Genomic DNA, 18,889 nt, shown 5'->3' with positions numbered 1-18,889 from the left:
ATATTATATGCATATCATAAAAAAAATATATGTGTGTGTTTAATTTAATTTAATTTTATTATTTATTTTATTTTTTTAATTATTTTTTATTTTATTTATTTTAATTATTTTATATATATATAAATTTTTTTTTTTTTTTTCTGTTTATAAAAAGAATTATTTTATTTTCAATTATTATTAAATCAAAATCATAATCAAAATCATTTTGTAAAAAATTCATTTATTTATTTATTTATTTATTAATTTTAAAAATTCGATTTAAAACAAAACCCTCAATTTACATTTGAATATCAAAAAAAAAAAAAAAATAATAATAATAAAATATCAATACATATTTAAAAAGATATAAAAAAATAATAATTTATCTATTATCCAAAATAAAATAAAAATCGTAAGTTAAATCAATCATCGAAATTTGTTAATTTTTATTTTGTGTGTACTTTATGGTTTTTTTTTTTTAATATTTCATCATCAAATAATATAAAAGATAATTTTGGTAGTTGGGTACTTGGCATAACAACTACACTTTATAATACAGTAAATCATTGTGTACAAAGTCACTTTAATTTTTAATTTTTATAAATAGAATTCACACACCCCCTTCCCATATATAAATACTTATTTATACCCTCAATTTACCACCTATTTCCATAAAAAAAACAATACCATCAAAAATTTTTAATAAAAAAAAAAAATAATATAATGCAACTGATGTAGAAATGCAATTAAAATTGCAAACAAAAATTAAAAAAAATAATAAAATTCACAAATTCACCCACACCACCTACTTTTGATTGAATTTTTTTTTTTTATTGGTGTTTAATTTCAAATGTTTAAAATAACTTACTCTTATTGGTTATATATAATTCAATAAAGAGAGAGTTTTAAAAAAAAAAAAAATTTTATTAAAAAAATAGTATCAAAATAATTTTAAAATTATATTTTTTTGTGTAAAAAAAAAAAAAAAAAAAAAAAAAAAGAATATTAATTTTCAAATTATAGTGCTTGAAAATTTTAAATAATTAAAATAATAATAAAAATAATAATAAATTTAATTCCTCACCCTATTGATTGTATTTTATATAAAAAATTTTTTTTTTTTTTTTTTGGTTTTCCTCTTTTTTTGGCCAAAATAAGATTTTATACAAATAATTATAAATAATTTTTATAAAAAATCCCCTAGGACAACGTTTTACCAATAATCACATCACCATAATTTAACTTTATTTTCAAAAATAGGCATAATAATATCTCATATTACAATTATTGCAAAATTTACAACAGATCGGCGATATTACCACCAAACAAAAAATAATAAAAAAAAAAATAATAATAATAAAACTAATAACTACCAAAAAACACAATTAAACACAAATAATTATACAATAAATACAAATAAAATTAATTTTACACATACAATTACAATATTGAGATATTTTTTCGAAAATAACAATACTTTATCAAATACCACCAAACCTCACAATTCTCAAAATTTAACACCCAACCATATAAGCACACCCACACCACACAAATATATTTAATTTATTTTTATTTAATTTTATTATTATTTTAATTTTGTTTTTTTTTTTTTTATTCCAAAAATATAAAAATAATTAAAAAAAATAAAAAATTAATATAAAAAACATCACTTTTTTTTTTATTATTTATAAATAACAATCAAAAGTATTAATAATTACCTATTATAATAAAAAATAATAATTATTAATAATAAATAAATCAAAATTATAATAATTTTAAAATTATCAAAATAATAATAATATTAATTTTAATAAAATAAAAAAAAAAAAAAAAAAAATCATCTTATTCATTAATTCAATAAAAAAAGAAATAGACAAAGTCAAAAATGAATCCAAACTCAGAAATTAGTCCATCATATGCAATGAAATTAAATTCGAATATGTCTGATGATATATGGGGAGATAACATTGAAGATTCAAATCCAAGCTATTCACCATTCTTAACATGCTCAATGGGTCACTCATTTGGTGAAAGTAAAAATGAATGTTACAATTTCGATTTTAAGAATGGTGCACCAATCAGTGGTAAAGAATTCTTTTTAACTCCAACTTTCACTCATGGTTAAAAAAAAAAAAAAAAAAAAAAATGTATAAAGAAAAAAAATAATAAAAAATAAAAAAAATAATAATAAAATAAATATATTATATATAAAAATTATAATATATAATAAATATGGAATTTCTTTTTTAAAAATAAAAAAAAAAAAAAAAGAAATTTAGAAATATAAAAAAAAAAAAAAAAAAAAGTGTTTAGAAAACTTTATTTCATATTTACAAACTTTTTTATTTATTTTATTTTATTTTTTTATTTTTTTTTTTTAAGAAATTATAAACATTGTTATTAAAATTAATAAAAATGATAAAATGAAAGAAATGAATGATAGTATTTTTGAATTATTTGAGGATGATCCTGGATTTGGATTAGATCTTGAATCATATTCAGTTAGATAATATTGAGCATAATTTACATTAAAGATTGAGTTTTCAGTTGAACAAACGGTGGTTTGAGAAGAACATTCGATGTAATTACCAATGCACGATAAATAATTTGTGTTTGTTAAATTGCATGAATTACCTAATGTCATTTCACATGAATTACCATTTAAATCAAAACAAATCGATGTTTGATTATTATAAACATTCTTATTATATTTATATGGAAGTGAACATTGAATTGAATTTGATGTTGATTGAATCGTTAATTCACCAGTTGTAAAAGAGCATAAAACTACATTTGTTATTATGCTCATGGTGAATGTATGAATGCGTATGAATCTATGTATGTGTATAGTGTGTTTAATTTTACATTATTAAAAAAAAAAATTTTTATGGGTTTCAAATCAAAAAAAAAAAAAAAAATTTAAAAAAAAAAAAAAAAATATAATTAAAAATAAAAAATTAAGCAATAAAAACGGAAAAAAAAAGAGATTTTATAATATTTTTTTTTTTTTTAAAATCTTTTTCTTTTTATTTTTCTTTTATTTTTTTTTATTTTTTTTTATTTTTTTTTATTTTTTTTTATTTTTTTTTTTTTTTTTCGTTAATGATATTTGAATTAAATTTCGTCATCACCAAATTTTTTTTTAAAAAAAAAAAATAAAAAAAAATAAAAAAAAAAAAAAAAAATTTAAAAATAAAAAAAATTAATTAAAACTTTTTTTTTCATTTCCCCTTGTTTTAAACCTTTTATTGTTACAGTTTATCTTTTTTTTTTTTTTTTTTTTTAAAAAAAAAAGAGAGAAACAAAACAAACAAAAAGTAGATATATACATATAAATAATTTATAAAATGAATAAAAAAACAATTATATGTTTTTGTATTGCATTATCAATTTTATTTTTTTCATTAATAATCGATTCTCATAATACAGTAAGTATTTTACACCTTAACAAGTAAGAATAATAAAAAAAAAAAAAAAAACAATTGGACTAACAAAAAAAAAAATAAAAAAAAAAAAAAATGATAGGTAAAAACAAAAGATACAGTTGATGATTGTTGTTGTAAAAAATCAAATATAGATAAGTCAAACGATAAAGAAATTAATGTATTATTAAATAAAATAGTTGTATGTATTATTAGAAATATATATATTCATTTTTTTTTTTTTTTTTTTTCAATTAATAAATAAATTTCTTAATTTTATTTATTTAATTTTCTTTTAAAATTTTTTTCAAAAATAGAAAACTAGATTTTTTAAATATTTTAAAGCAAATTTATTTAGTGAATGTCCATTTTGGGTAGTTACAGCATTATGTGGATCAGAAGGATGTGGTGTTTGTGAATGTGATGATAATGAGATACCATTACCATGGAGAATTGAAGATACGACCAGTGATAAAGTTGATATGTCACCACCACCACCAGGATTTCAAAAATGGAAAGATAAAAAAGATGATATGTGGGTAGTGGTAGCGGGGCCCGATTCAGAGTCAACATATGTGGATTTATCGAAAACACCAGAATCCAACACTGGTTATGACGGAAGTTCAGTATGGTCAGCGATTTACAACGAAAACTGTTTTCACAGACCAGTGGACCAAATGTGTTTAGAGGAACGTGTATTCTATAAACTAATCTCTGGTCTACATTCATCAATAACCATTCATATCGCATTATTCTACAATCAAGATAAAACCCTATCAACCTATGATTCCAATGGAAATGAAATCGAGCCGCATTGGGAACACAATTCAAATCTATTCAAACAACGTTTTGCAAATCATCCAGGTAGAATTGAAAATCTTTATTTCACTTTCTTATTCATTTTACGTTCAATTGGTAAACTTAATCATTTCTTTACAGACTATCAATTCAATACTGGTAATCAATTAGAGGATCAAAAAACTAAAGAATTGGTACAACAATTATTACAAACTAAATTAATGTGTCAACCAAATTTTGATGAAACTTTATTATTTAAAGATACATATGATAAAGTAAGTTGATGTCATTACAGAAACACACCTATTTATTTAATTAATTAATTAATTTTTAAAAATATATTATTAATATATGTTTTTCCATTTATTATAAAATAGGATAATTTAATTGGACAATTTAAAGAACATTTTCAAAATATTAGTTCAATTTTAAATTGTGTAACTTGTGAAAAATGTAAATTATATGGTAAAGTTCAAACAATGGGATTAGGTACAGCTTTAAAGATTTTATTCGATGATAATATTCAATCCATTCAAAGAAATGAAATTATAGCATTATTTAATACATTAAGACAACTTTCAAATTCAATTCATGGTATTGATACTTTAAATACACCATATAATCAATCTAGATTAACTTATCTCTATAAAGAGTTGATTCAAATTTGGAATTTCATTAAACCATTATTTGGTATTCAATCTTTCTCCTCCTCCTCCTCGAATAACAATAATAATAATAGAAATAATAAGGGTATTAGTGGTTTAGATGGTTCAAATTCAAAATCTGATCCTTCTTCACCTTTCTCAATCTCAAATAATACTCATAAACCAATTGCATCACTTATCATTTTATCTTTGATTTTGTTATTATCAATTTTGTTCATAACAAAATCATTATGTAATAAATTTAAAAGTAAAAATAATAATAATAATAATAAAAAAGAATTAAATTTTAATAATAATAGTAATAATAATATAGACAATAATTATAAAAATAAAATAAATAATAATAATAATAATAATAATAATAATAATAATAATAATAATAATAAGTTGGAAGAAACTAAACAAACTAAGAATAAAAAAACTAAAAAATTGGAATAAATCATCTCAACCAAGAATTATGATTTATTTATTTTTTTTCCAAAAAAAGGAAAACCATCTTTTAATTTATTTTTTTATTTTTTTATTTTTTTTATTTTTTTTTTATTTTTTTTTTTATTTTTTTTTTTTTTTTTTCCCAAAACAAAAATATTTTTTTTTTATTTTGTTTTTTTTTTATTTTTTTTTTTATTTTTTTTTTTTAATTTATTTTTTTTCTTTTTTTTTTTTTAAAATTTTTTTTTTGTTTTTTTTTTTTTTTTTACCTTGCATTTATATAAATTAATTATCCACATATATTATTATTTTTTTTATTGTAAACTCATTCATTATAGTAATTTTTTTTTTTTTCAAAAAATTTTAGTTTTTTTTTTTTTTTTTTGCTTTTTAGATTTTTTTTTTGGTTTATTTTTATCTTCCCTTTTGTATTTTAAAAATTTTTTTTTTTTTTTTTTTTTTCTCAACCATCACCCATATAAATATATATTAATAAATTTTTAGTAAATAGTAAATAGTAAATAGTAAATAATAAATAATAAATAATAAATAGTAAATAAAATAAAAATACAATGACAGACGAATTTCAAATTAATAGAAATCAATCTTGGATGCACTCAAAGAGATTTTGGGTTGTTTATATTGTTGCTATAGTTGGTGCAAAAGCATTAATCACAGTTTTATCACCAGATTTCGAATATGATTGGTTATTAATTACAGTATTCCATGCAGTTGTAAGTTTTCCAAATAATTAAAAAATAAAAAAAATAAAAAAAAATAAAAAAAAATAATCATTAAATCAAAGATAAATGGATGATCATAATAATAGTTTAAAAAAAAAAAATATATATATATGACTCTAATTCATTTTTTATTCTCAATTTTTAGATAACATTCTTTGGTTTCCATTGGCAAAAAGGTATACCATTCTTTCCAACTAACCAAGGAAAATATAGCAGACTCACACTTTGGGAACAAATTGATAGAGGACAACAATATACTCCAACCAGAAAATTTTTTACAATTATTCCAATCGTTTTGTAATTATCGTTAAACATTTCTATTGTTTTTTCTCCACTCTATTTTCTCATCTATTTATCATCTAAAAACAAACCTTACATTCGATTTTTTACTAACATTCTGATTTTTATTTTAAAATTATAAAATTTATTAAAATTTTCATTGTTTTCACCATTATGTCGACATAATTTCCCACTTTTCAATTTTTTTTTTTAAAAAAAAAAAAAAAAAAAAAAAAAAAATGCAAATGAAAATGACTCAACCAACAACGTTGCATATGCACGAATTTGTGAACACACACAAATGATTATATATTTTACTATTTGTGTCAATTATTTATAATAACCATCAAACTATAACAACAACAATAACAACAACAATAACAACAACAATAACAACAACAACAACAACAACAACAACAAATTGAAAAATTTGATCAAATTTTTTTTTTTTTTTTTTTTTTTTTGATTGCGAATAATTTCAGATTTATGATAACATTACATTCAAATGGATATAAAGGTTTCCCATTCTATATTAATGCAATAGCATCATTTGTAATTGTTTTATCAAAAATGCCAAGAATGGATCGTGTAAGATTATTTGGAATTAACAAATATTAGTTTTAATAAAGTCATATAAAAAAGTAAAAAAAAAAAGAAAAAAAAAAAAAAGAAAAAAACAAACAATAATCGTAAATGATAACTAAAAATATCAACCAAAATTAATAAAAAAATAAAAAGTAAAAAAACATCAACGTGTTTGTTTATCATAAAAAAAAAAAAAAATTTTTAAAAGATTTAAAATTTAATAAATAAAAAAAGAAAACTTAATCATTTTAATATAAAAACAAAAAAAAATAAAAAAATATTTTAATATTGCCAGTAATAAACTTTATGTTTTTCCATATGTTTTTTTTATCAAAGATTTTTTTGTAAAGAAAAATTTTTAAGGGATAGTAAAAAATTTATTAAAATATATATTTTTTTTTAACAAAATAAAGTAATTAATCTTCATCAATAGCTTTATCACTAATTTCCATATATCTGATATCATCAGGAGCTAAACGTAATAGTGCTAATGTATGAATATGTTGAATTCTAAGATGATTCATAAATGGTCTAAACAGAGCCATATAAATGATTAAGAGTATAACACAATTAACTGCTAAAATTGATGTTAAAACCATTGTTGCCCATTCTTGTAATCTTTGATAATGAAGAAAGTATTTAAATGTTACAGTATCTAAACCAATGAGAAATAATTCTGAACCTATTGCTTTTAACCATTGATAGTCTTCACTAGTTGATAGTAAGCTTTGGTCAGTGTTTATAAGATTTAATATCTTTCTAAAGAATGATTCAACTATCCAATCCAAACCTAAATTAACATCATTATAATAGATTGAATCTTCTTTTAAACATTTACTTTGATCCAATTCCCAACAACCATATGTACCTTCCATTAATGGTCTAACCTCTTCAAGGTATGGTAATGATTGATGATTTAATTGTAATTGTTCAATTGCATTAATTATAGATTGATTGAATTGAAAATCATTATCAAAATTTAATAATTCAGATGCATAGAAATTAATATCACGACCATTTAATGATCTTCCACAACTTGTACCTAATATAATACCAGATTGAGAATTTTCATAAACTACACTAAAAGATATCCATAATCCCATTGATATAAATCCAAACAATAAAATTATTGCAAAACTATAAGATAAATGAAGACGAATCAATACTGATTTCAATGATTTCTTATTTAAATTTCTTTTACTCTTTCCATCCCAACCATACTTTTTATTATTAACTAATTATTCATTAATTTCTTCTTGGGTTTTTTCTTTTTTTCTTTTTATTCTCCTCAATTATTGGTTTAATAATTGAATTATTAATATTATCATCATCTGAATTATCTCTATAACTTTCATCTGAATTATCTCTATCACTTTTTTCTGAATTTTTATTATTATTATTACTGTTATTTCCATTATCAGGAATAATGTTTTTTGATGAATTTAAAGTTGTTGTTGATGATAAAACACCAATTGAATCCATTAATGGACGACGTTCATTAACTTGAATCTTTGTTTGATTCTTTTCATATCTTTTTCTACGATCATCAAAATCATTTAAATGTTCATGATGAGTATTATTATCATCGTCACCATCAGTTGATTCGAAAAGGTTATCACGTTCACTACCACTTTCTAAACTAACCATTTTTTATCTTTTTAGTTGATAATTTAAACCATTGTGCATCTGAAGCAGTATCTATTGATTGCATTGAATTTAAGTTTATTGCTATTGATACTGCTTCAGATGCACAATCTGTAATTGATATTAAACCTTGATAAGAATTTACATGTTTTACTTCAAGTCCTCTAAAGAAAACTTACATGATAATTAAAAAAATAATACGACATGTAGTTGTACCAATCATTAATACATTCTATATTTCTGTTTAATAATAAATTTTGTTAATAAAAGAATTTTATTATCATTAGTTTTATTGGTAGTAAATTTTCCAAAATCAAATTCAATGTGTTTGAATATATTTTTTAAAAAAAGAAAAATTATTTATTTAAATTCCTAACATATTAAAGGTCTATTTATTAATTTTATTTAAAATTAAACTTTAATGATGACATCTTGGTACTGGACGACATGGTGGACATGGACGACAGATTGGACGTGGTGGTGGACATGGATGACAACTATTCCAATGATGGTGACCCCATCCCGATGTTTCATTTGAACCAAATGAACCACTTGAGCTACCAGTTTCAATTGAAGAAACACTTGATTTCAAAGAACCAGTGCTTAATGATGATAATGATGCTAATTTTAAAAGTATAAAGAAAAATACAAATTGTTAATTATTATTCTGAAAAAAAAAACTTTTTTTTAATTTAGTAAAACCTACAAAAGAGAGTCATGATTTTAAAAGATTGTATTTGAATATATTTTTATTTTAAATGTCCATTAATTTTTTTCTTTTATACATTTTTTTTTTCCCTTCTTTTTTTTTTTTCATCCAAAAAATAATTTATTAGCAATTAAGATATTAATGTATTAAAATCTAAATTCCCATTACAATTTTTATAGATTGTAAAATAAGATTTTATCCCCCCCTTTAAAATTTTTTTTAAAAAAAAAGAAAAAAAAAAGAAAAAAAAAGAAAAAGAAAGTTTTCTGAAATAAATAATAATAATAATTGGAAAGTAAAATTATTTAATCAATTACCTTTGCACCTTATATTAAATTAAAAAATTTATAATAAGAAAAAAAAAAAAAAACTATTGTTTTAACCACGTAAAATAAAATGTAAAGGTATTATTTTTGTTAATAATAAATTATTACTATTTTTATTATTAGTTAATAATAATTTTTATTAATTTATAATAGTGGTATTATTAATAATTATTAATTATTAATAATTAATAAATAAATAATGCTAAGGTTGAATTGTTAAAATTGGATGACCTTTTGAACAATATAAACCTTGATTATTTGGAGAGAAAATGAATTCCAATTGATTCCAATGTTTACATTTACCACAAGAAACTTTATATTGTTTAATTTTAATGAGTTGACTATCGAGTGAGCTTACATTCTCATTCAAAGAAATGAATTGTTCAGTGAGATATCTCATTTGTTGATCGTAGTTTACACGAGTAATCACTAATTCATCTTTGGTATTCTTTAATTCAGCTTTACAATTCTTTAATTCCAAAATGGTAGAATCTAATTCACTTTGACTACCACCACCTTTTTTCATTAATTGTTGATATGTTATTATTATTATTATTATTATTATTATTATTATTATTATTATTATTATTATTATTATTATTATTATTATTATTATTATTATTATTATTATTATTATTATTATTATTATTATTATTATTATTATTATTATTATTATTTGATAAACCATTACTTTCAAGGAATGATAAATCTATTAAATCGTTACTAATTGAATTTGTATTTGTGTTTGTATTTGTATTGTTATCATCATAATTATAATTATTATTTAAATCTAAAAGTATTGGTGATTGTTTTTGTTGTTGTTGTTGTTGTTGTATTGATATTTGTGGTGAGGAATTATTTGATGAAGATTTTTGAATTAAAGATAATTTCTTCTCTAAATTTGAAATGATTAAATCTTTTTCATTAATTTTTGAATTTAATAAACCTTTTTGATGTTTTAAGAGTGCTTGATTTTGATCTTTTGCTTGTTTCATTTCTAGTTCAAAATCTGATTTTATGGATTTAATTTGAGATTCAAATTGTTTTTTCATTTGATTATAGGATTCTTTATCACGTAATGATTGGGAATCCAATTGTTGATTTGAATCTTGAAGTTTTGAAATGGTTTCATTTATAGTTTTAATGCTAGCTGAATGTTCAGAGATTTCAATTAGTAAATTACATGGTTAATTTACTAATTGCATTACTTTGTTGATATTCTCTTATTTATTTTTTCTACTTTTTGAGATGAACTTGATTCTGATTCATCATCTTTTGATTTTGATGATTCTGATTTTGCTTTATCTATAATACCACCACCACCACCACCACTAACAAGTTTATTTGATGAAATTTGATCATTTTTTAATGCTTTATCAACTTCGGTTTCTGAATCATCTAAATTTTTAATATCATTAATTTTAAAATCTGTTGTTTGAATTCTACTCATTATTTCTTCAATTGTTTCAGCTTTCTTTTGTAACCTATAGGCAGATTCTTTATCTTTAACAACTTCTTCAAGGAATTGTGAATAATCACGCAATACTCTAACTGAATTTGGGTTTAATGCTAATAAACGTTCATAACTCTCATTTGCTTTATTTTCTGTGGTTGCAATACGACCTGATAACTCTGATAAACGATGAAGATCAACAGTTTCATGTAATAAATGACCCCAAAATCTTTTAATATAAGTTAAACATTTAATATGATATCTCTTTGCACCATAATAAAGTTTTTTAAATTCCATATAGCTAACGAAATCTTGAATTTTACCAGTATGTTCTGGATCATGTAAATCTGAATCCATTATTTGCTCTCTTTCTTTATCACGTTGATAAATATAGAAACGAACATCAAATGATGGATTCATTCTTCTTAATTTCTCAAATGATGCATATCCAATATGTCTATCTTTTCTAACAGTGAATAAAAAGTTACAATAGGCCATCCATAATAAATCTGAATTTGGAAAGTATTGAAGACCACATTGATATAAATTATTTGCACGTTCAATTGATTCCATTGAACAACAATTTGAAATACTATCACCACTATTACATTCTATTAATAATCTTCTTGCCATAATTTCTACAAAGAATAAAAATACATATTTCTTTTCAAAAAATGGGAAAACTATCTGACGTTTACTACCAACTGAAATTGGTTGTTTACCCCATGTTACCTTTGTCGTATTACTAATAGAAGAATTGTTTGTTGTTGTAGATTGTTGAAATGAAGAAACTGATTTACTCTTTTCTTCGGAATTAAATTCACAAGATCCAGAAGTTGGAACTCTAATATCAACTTTTTTACATAGCCATCTATAATAAAATCTATTTAAAAAGTAACCAATTGGAAATGATGGAAATATTCCAATTACAACCAAATATGAAGTTGCAGGTGAAGTTTCATCATTTATAGCCATTGTAATGATAGTTACAAATGATACCCAAAATAGTACCATATAAAAACCACTCTTTAATTGATTCAATCTTTGATTATTATATGGTAATACTATAATTGATCCAATAACTAAAAAGAACATAACTATAAAAAACAATTAACCATGGAAAATAATCTATTAATGAATTTAATAATGAAAATACAAGTTTTGCAAATAAAACTAAAACATCAAACTAAAAAAAAAAATATTAATAAACTATTTAAAAAAATATTTTTAAAAATAATTACAAAAATCTTACTCTTGCATGTGGTTTAGCAAATCTTGACTTTATATTTGTATCATATTCATAGTATGTTGCACTTGAAGTAAAACCAACCAAACTAAAAGCAGCAATTAATAAAATTGAAACCACTGAAATTGGTAAATTCTCCCCTTTGAAGCATTCAATATTTTCAGATTCAAAGCTTCTAAATGTAGACTCACTGTAATCACAATCCAAACCAATTAAAAGTAACAATGTTATTGGAATAAATAAAACTGCTACTGAAAAACTTACAAACCAACGAAATGTTCTAATTACCCAAATATTTGCAATTTTACCATGCAACATACCAAATATTTAAAAATCTTAATACTAATAATTCAACAACAATCCAAAAAAATATTGTAAATCCTGTATATCCAACTAAATTTGATGGATGATTTATTGGTGACATTATTCTTTTTAAATAACTTTTTTTTAAAAAAATAAAATAAGTAATTATTTTATTAATACTTAATATAAATGATTAAAAAAAAAAAAAAAAAAAAAAAAAAAAAATAAAAGAAAAAAAAAAAAAAAAATACATACTATCCGGCCTCACCTCCCCATGGGTATTGATGTTTGAAGCCAAATGATGATTATTGGCAAAATTCAACTACTATTGATAAAAGTGTTAATATTTTCGGGAAGGTATTCCCTTTAATCATTGCATATAAAACTCCAAAAGAACCTGGAAAAAAATAATTAATATATATACCTGATTAGATTTTATTTTATTTTTTTAAAAAAAAAAATTTTTTACCTTTTTCTATTGATCTTGAAAATCCAATTATCAAACTCATTGAGCTACCTGATGATGATGATCTTAAACTTTTTTGTGAAGTGCTCATTTCTTTATTTTTATCTTCAAATATTTAATTATCAAAAATTAAATAATTAAAACTATTGTATGTTTTTATATAATTAAAATATATTTTATCTTTTGAACATTTATTTTTTTTTTTTTCTTAAATACTTTCAATCAGCTAATTAATTTTTTTTTTTTTTTTTTTTTTTTTTTTTTTTTTTTTTTTGTAAAATTGATTAGAAATAAAAAAATATTTAAAAATAAAATGTCTTTGATTATAATCTCTTACATAAAATTTAATGATATAAGAATATTGTTGATTGTTGATTATTTTTTTTCATTTTTGGGTTATATTAATAGGGTTACTTATTTTAAGTATGCCCCTACCTAAATAATAAATCTTTTGGTTTTTATTTTTTTTAAAAAAAAAAAAAAAAATAACAGATTACAGTATTGTAATCTTATGAAATAGATTATTTTTAAAAATGAATTGTTGTGAAAAAAAAAAAAAAAATTTTATAAAAAAAAAAAAAAAAATTATAATTAAATTAAAAAAAAAAAGGTTTTTGTTACAAAAAAAAAAAAAAAAAAAGAATTAATTGAATAAGTAATAAAAAAAAGTTTATTATTTTTTATTGGTTAAAAAAAATTTTTATTTACATTTGAAAAAAAAAAAAAAAACACAGATCACAAAGTGTGATTGGATAAGTATCAAAAAAAAAAAAATAATAAAAATGAAAACTATACCAGTTTCCTGTACTTTTTTTTTTTTCATTTCCACTTTAATCACTTAGTGCTTTTTTAATCATATTATCTAATTCTTCCTCTCCATCTAATATTTTTGAAATTTGTAATACTTCAATACCTGTTCTTTGATCTTTAACTCTTTCTTGTGGATGCATTGAATAATTTCTAACAACACTATCACTGGCCCAACTATTTTTACCTAGTTCATCTCTAAATGATTTTTCAGCTTCTATTCTAAAATAATAATAATAATTAATAATTAATAATAAATATAAATGTGAAATTGATGTGTTTGTGTGATTTTTTTTTTTTACATTTTTAAATTCTAAAATCTCAAGATTTATTGTGATTTAAATTTTAAAAATAAAAAAAATTAAAAAATTAAAAGAATAAAAACAAAATAAAAAATACTATTTTAAAAAAAAAAAAAAAAAATAAAAAAAATATATAAATATAAATAAAAAATTAATAATTACTTTTTTTTTAATTCATGAGAATATAATTTTGATTTTAATAATAATAAACCATTTGATTTATTTTGATGTTGAGAACGTTCACTTGAAGAAAGTACAGATATACCAGTTGGAATATGAACGATACGAACAGCTGATTCGGTTTTATTTACATGTTGGCCACCAGCACCTGAACTTCTAAGAGTTTCAAAATGTAAATCTTTAGGATCGATATTTATTTTAATTGAATCGTCAGAGATTGGGTAAACGACAACTGAAGCGAATGAAGTATGTCTTTTACCACTTGAACTAAATGGTGATATACGAATAAGTCTATGAATACCCATCTCAGTTCTCAACCAGCCATATGCATTATGACCGTCGATTTTCAAAGAGGCATGTCTGTAGCCAAATTCTCCGTCTGCAGTATCGATGATTTCAACATTGTATCCTTTACGAGCACCCCATTTACAATACATCTCAAATAATATTTTCGTCCAATCCATGGAATCATTGCCACCGGCACCCGCTTGAATCTCCAAGAGACAGCCCTTGCTATCGTCTTTACCATTCATCAATGCTTTGACTTCCAATTCAGAACAATTTGAAAATAATTGATTTATCAATGAACGAGTCTCTTTCAACCAATCATTGTCACCAATATTCTTTGACATTTCAACAACCTCTAAATAATCATTAAATTCTTTTGATAATAAATTTAACTCTTCAATTGATTGTTTAGTTTGATTATAATTTTTAATTTGATTTATTGTATCCATATTGGATGCATCAATTCCAATACCACTTTCGATCATCTCTGGTAATTTCATTTCTTCAAACCTTTTAAATATTGCTAAATTATTTTTATGATATTGACTTGAAAATAATAAATCAATAATTCTTTTAACTTCTTTTTCTTTATTTGATATATCTTGATTTGATACATCACTAGTAATCGTTGTTGATGAAGTACAAAAATAATTTTTATTATTACTATTAATATTTAATGAATTTTTAAATAATTTATCATTGTTTAAATATTGTGGTTGTTGTTGTTTCCTTATTAAATATTTTATATTTTTTAATTTTGATGAAAACATGATATTTAAATATATGATAAAAATTTAAAATTAATGTGTTTCGTGTTTTTTTGTGAAAATAAATTAAAAAATAAAAAAAAAAAAAATTAAAAAAATGAAAAAAAATTTGTTTGTAAATAAATAATTGATTAAAGATTTTAAATTTTGTTGGTAAATAAATAATTAATTTAAGACTTTAAAATTTTAAAATAAAAAATTATATTATAATTTAATTTTTTATTTGTTTTTTTTTTGTATTAATTTTTTTATTTGTTTAAATTATTAAGTGTTTACTATAGTTTTTTTTTTTTTTTTTTTTTTTTTTTTTTTTTAACCAAATTTATTTTTATTTGAGCAAATGTAATTAATTAAGTACATAACGATTATTTATTTTTTATATTATTACTTTTTTTTTTTTATTTAATTAAATAAATAAAAAATAAAATAAAAGAAAAAAAATAAAATTAAATAAAAACAATACAATTTAAATTCAAATATTAAAATAATATATAATTAAAAATTAATTCAAGAATAAAAAAAAAGATATCAGAAACTATTCCTTCTATTCGTTGAATACATATTTAGATTTTTTTATTTTTTATTTCAATTTTTAAAATCTAAAAATACATGAATTTAATTGATGTATTTCCCAAATTTAGTTTTTATTCTTTAAAACCCAATTTGTCGGTGTGATAAAAAAAAAAATATTAAAAAATTAAAAATAAAAAAAAAAAACAAATTAATTAAATAAATAAAAAAAATTGTGACTCACTCCATTTGTTTTTTTTTTTTTTTTTTTTTTTTTCTCATTTTTTTTTTTTTTTCAAATTTTTTTTTTTCTTTTTTTTTTTATTTTAAAACAAACAAATTCACTCATATCAATATATTTTACACTTTTTTTTTTTTATTTTTTTTATATATTAGAAAAATTAAAGATAAATAAAGATGGATGGAGTTAAAGAATGGTTCAATTCAATACCCCCAGTTTCAAGATACATGTTTGCAATATTTTTAGGTATCCCAGTTTTAGCGGCAATGCATTTAATTAGTTTCAATTATTTATATTTAGATTTTACATTCACTTTTAAACATTTCCACTTATGGAGATTAATAACCGCTCCTTGTATTATTTCAAGTTTAGGTCCAATGTTTTTATTTAATTTAATTTTCTTGTATGTTTAGTAAAACAATATAAATAATAATAAATAATAATATAATAATAAATAATAATTGTCCTAACTATTTTTTTTTTTTTTATTTTTTAAAAAAAAAGTTATCAATATACAACTAGATTAGAGAGTTTAAATTATGCAGGAAAATCAGATGATTATTTATTTTGTATAATTTTTATTTCAATTTGTAATATTATATTTGGACTTATCTTTGAATATTATTTCTTAGGTACAATGACTATTATGTCATTGATTTACATTTACTCAAGAATGAATCCAACTGGTACAAGTAATTTCTATGGATTCTTTTCATTCAAAACCATTTATTTACCATGGGTATTTTTAGTAGCACATTTCCTTCAAACTGGTCATCCACCATATAGCGATTTCTTGGCAATCGTATCTGGTCATATCTTCTTTTATTTGACTGATATCTATCCAAGAGCTAATGGTGTACCAGCTTTAATCAAAACTCCAAAATTCATTACAAACATCTTTAATAAAGGTGACAGAAATCCAAATAATGTTCGTAGAGATCCAAGAACTGGTAGACCAATTCAAGAAGGTGGTTATAATTGGGGTCAAGGTCATGCACTTGGTTAATTAAAAATTTTAATAATTTTAAAAATTAAAAAATAATAATAATAATAATAAAAAAAAAAAAAAAAAAAAAAAAAAATCAAAAAACAGATGACAACATAATTATTTTATTAATTTAAATCTATTTTTTTTTGGTTTTACAAAAATATGATTTTCTTTTTGTATTTTTTTATTTTTTTTAATTAATTTTTATTTTTATTTTTATTTTTATTTTTATTTTTATTTTTATTTTTATTTTTATTTCAAAGGAAATATTCAAATTATTAAGGTAATAAAAATTTTTATTAGTTTTTTTTTTTTTTTTTTTTTTTTTTTTTTCACTTTGCGGGGAATGCATTCCTGGTTGGTGACACAGTAATTATTCGGATGGAAAAAAAAAAATGTAAAAATTAAAAAAAAAAAAAAATAAAAAAAAATAAAAAATAAAAAAAATTTCAATTAATCATTTTATTTTTCGTTATTACAAACAAACCAATTTACACTCTCACACGATGTCAATAGCTGAAACCAATACCACCACTGAAGTTGCTGCACCAAAAAAGAAAATGTGTTGTGCATGCCCAGAAACAAAGAAAGTTAGAGATGAATGCATTGTTGCCAATGGTGAAGAAAAATGTGCAGCTTTAATTGAATTACATAAAGTTTGTTTAAGAAAAGAAGGTTTTGATGTTTAAATATTCAAATAATTTACTACTACTATTAAAATACACAAAAAAAAAAAAAAAATCTTTTTTTTTTCAGTTTATAAAAAAAAAAAGAAAACAAAACAAAACAAATAAATCTATACACAACTATTCCCTGCTTCATCCCTCCTCCTTTAAAATTAAAACTTAGCTTTAGAAAATAAATAAAATAAATAATAATAATAAAAAATAAAAAAAAAAAAAAAAAATAAAAAAAAAATCTAAAAATAAAATTTAAAAAATAAAAAAATTTTAGTAAAAACCACATTTCTTATTTTGGGTCTTTTGTTTCAATATTGACATTTTTTTTTTTTTTTTTTTTTTTTTAAATTTAATTTTAATTTAATTTAATTTTAAATTAAAAAATTATTTTATTTTAAAATCTATTTTTTTTTTAAAACCAATTTTTTTTTTTTTTTTTTTTTTTTTTTTTTTTTTTTTTTTTTTTTTCAAACTTTGACAAGGATAGAAATTAAATTTAAATAATTCAAATTAGAATTTTAGAATTTTTAACAACAAAAAATGGACTCATTTAAGGTAATTGGACTATTTATATAAATTAATTAATAGTTTAATTCTAACTTTTTTTTTTTTTTTTTTTTTTCCAAACAGATAACTTTTTATTTTCAAGGTAAATATATTAATTGAAATTTAAATTTTTAAATCCAGCAATTTCTTTTTACTAATATTTTTTAAATAATAATATTAAAAATAATAAAAAAAAGGTGGATTAAAAGCATACTTTTATCAAAGTTTTGTTTCATTGGATGTAGCAAACATTCAAATGCATAAAATTTATTCTAGTAAAGAAATGATTAGAATAATTGGTGGTGTAATTGATACAAGTAAAGCAAATGTAAGGTTTTTTTTTTTTTTTTCAAAAAAAAATAGTTTTAAAATTCTTTTGAATAGATATTAATAATAATTATTTTTTATATATATTTAAAACAGGGTTTTTCAATTACTCCAGCAGGTGCTATCACCACCAATAACCTTTTAACCTGGGAAATGATGAAACCAACAGATCCAAAATGTTAATTTAAATAAAAAAATTATTA

General features: G+C 20.4%; 13 protein-coding genes across 13 annotated transcripts; 7 read left to right on the top strand and 6 right to left on the bottom strand.

Annotated features, from left to right (window-relative positions):
* Positions 1-1,864: 1,864 nt before the first annotated feature.
* On the top strand, positions 1,865-2,104 carry DDB_G0288871 (hypothetical protein; the record flags this gene model as incomplete). The annotated part of the gene is made up of 1 exon (XM_631466.1): positions 1,865-2,104. The coding sequence occupies one exon, from the start codon at positions 1,865-1,867 to the stop codon at positions 2,102-2,104; it is 240 nt and encodes a 79-aa protein (XP_636558.1).
* A 76-nt stretch (positions 2,105-2,180) lies between these two features.
* On the bottom strand, positions 2,181-2,788 carry DDB_G0288851 (hypothetical protein; the record flags this gene model as incomplete). Its single annotated transcript, XM_631465.1, has 2 exons — positions 2,181-2,220; positions 2,373-2,788. The coding sequence occupies 2 exons, from the start codon at positions 2,786-2,788 to the stop codon at positions 2,181-2,183; spliced, it is 456 nt and encodes a 151-aa protein (XP_636557.1).
* Positions 2,789-3,326: 538 nt separating this feature from the next.
* DDB_G0288849 (hypothetical protein) lies at positions 3,327-5,302 on the top strand (the record flags this gene model as incomplete). The annotated part of the gene is made up of 4 exons (XM_631464.1): positions 3,327-3,407; positions 3,505-3,603; positions 3,719-4,474; positions 4,577-5,302. The coding sequence occupies 4 exons, from the start codon at positions 3,327-3,329 to the stop codon at positions 5,300-5,302; spliced, it is 1,662 nt and encodes a 553-aa protein (XP_636556.1).
* A 566-nt stretch (positions 5,303-5,868) lies between these two features.
* On the top strand, positions 5,869-6,340 carry DDB_G0288847 (hypothetical protein; the record flags this gene model as incomplete). The annotated part of the gene is made up of 2 exons (XM_631463.1): positions 5,869-6,030; positions 6,185-6,340. 2 exons carry the CDS (start codon positions 5,869-5,871, stop codon positions 6,338-6,340), a joined length of 318 nt encoding a protein of 105 aa, XP_636555.1.
* A 464-nt stretch (positions 6,341-6,804) lies between these two features.
* On the top strand, positions 6,805-6,936 carry DDB_G0288845 (hypothetical protein; the record flags this gene model as incomplete). The annotated part of the gene is made up of 1 exon (XM_631462.1): positions 6,805-6,936. One exon carries the CDS (start codon positions 6,805-6,807, stop codon positions 6,934-6,936), a length of 132 nt encoding a protein of 43 aa, XP_636554.1.
* A 383-nt stretch (positions 6,937-7,319) lies between these two features.
* DDB_G0288843 (hypothetical protein) lies at positions 7,320-8,550 on the bottom strand (the record flags this gene model as incomplete). The annotated part of the gene is made up of 2 exons (XM_631461.1): positions 7,320-8,137; positions 8,253-8,550. 2 exons carry the CDS (start codon positions 8,548-8,550, stop codon positions 7,320-7,322), a joined length of 1,116 nt encoding a protein of 371 aa, XP_636553.1.
* Positions 8,551-8,965: 415 nt separating this feature from the next.
* DDB_G0288841 (hypothetical protein) lies at positions 8,966-9,266 on the bottom strand (the record flags this gene model as incomplete). The annotated part of the gene is made up of 2 exons (XM_631460.1): positions 8,966-9,168; positions 9,254-9,266. The coding sequence occupies 2 exons, from the start codon at positions 9,264-9,266 to the stop codon at positions 8,966-8,968; spliced, it is 216 nt and encodes a 71-aa protein (XP_636552.1).
* Positions 9,267-9,784: 518 nt separating this feature from the next.
* On the bottom strand, positions 9,785-12,010 carry DDB_G0288839 (hypothetical protein; the record flags this gene model as incomplete). The annotated part of the gene is made up of 3 exons (XM_631459.1): positions 9,785-10,098; positions 10,274-10,728; positions 10,791-12,010. The coding sequence occupies 3 exons, from the start codon at positions 12,008-12,010 to the stop codon at positions 9,785-9,787; spliced, it is 1,989 nt and encodes a 662-aa protein (XP_636551.1).
* A 76-nt stretch (positions 12,011-12,086) lies between these two features.
* Positions 12,087-12,599, bottom strand: DDB_G0288837 (hypothetical protein; the record flags this gene model as incomplete). Its single annotated transcript, XM_631458.1, has 2 exons — positions 12,087-12,221; positions 12,288-12,599. 2 exons carry the CDS (start codon positions 12,597-12,599, stop codon positions 12,087-12,089), a joined length of 447 nt encoding a protein of 148 aa, XP_636550.1.
* Positions 12,600-13,880: 1,281 nt separating this feature from the next.
* prfB (class I peptide chain release factor) lies at positions 13,881-15,397 on the bottom strand (the record flags this gene model as incomplete). The annotated part of the gene is made up of 2 exons (XM_631457.1): positions 13,881-14,079; positions 14,322-15,397. 2 exons carry the CDS (start codon positions 15,395-15,397, stop codon positions 13,881-13,883), a joined length of 1,275 nt encoding a protein of 424 aa, XP_636549.1.
* A 924-nt stretch (positions 15,398-16,321) lies between these two features.
* Positions 16,322-17,151, top strand: derl1 (hypothetical protein; the record flags this gene model as incomplete). The annotated part of the gene is made up of 2 exons (XM_631456.1): positions 16,322-16,548; positions 16,650-17,151. The coding sequence occupies 2 exons, from the start codon at positions 16,322-16,324 to the stop codon at positions 17,149-17,151; spliced, it is 729 nt and encodes a 242-aa protein (XP_636548.1).
* Positions 17,152-17,639: 488 nt separating this feature from the next.
* Positions 17,640-17,822, top strand: DDB_G0288831 (hypothetical protein; the record flags this gene model as incomplete). The annotated part of the gene is made up of 1 exon (XM_631455.1): positions 17,640-17,822. One exon carries the CDS (start codon positions 17,640-17,642, stop codon positions 17,820-17,822), a length of 183 nt encoding a protein of 60 aa, XP_636547.1.
* A 531-nt stretch (positions 17,823-18,353) lies between these two features.
* Positions 18,354-18,869, top strand: DDB_G0288829 (hypothetical protein; the record flags this gene model as incomplete). Its single annotated transcript, XM_631454.1, has 4 exons — positions 18,354-18,368; positions 18,402-18,462; positions 18,557-18,687; positions 18,783-18,869. 4 exons carry the CDS (start codon positions 18,354-18,356, stop codon positions 18,867-18,869), a joined length of 294 nt encoding a protein of 97 aa, XP_636546.1.
* Positions 18,870-18,889: the final 20 nt, after the last annotated feature.

Source organism: Dictyostelium discoideum (assembly GCF_000004695.1).
Source record: "Dictyostelium discoideum AX4 chromosome 5 chromosome, whole genome shotgun sequence".
Classification (NCBI taxonomy): domain Eukaryota; phylum Evosea; class Eumycetozoa; order Dictyosteliales; family Dictyosteliaceae; genus Dictyostelium; species Dictyostelium discoideum.
This window is presented reverse-complemented; position numbering and strand designations above follow the sequence as displayed.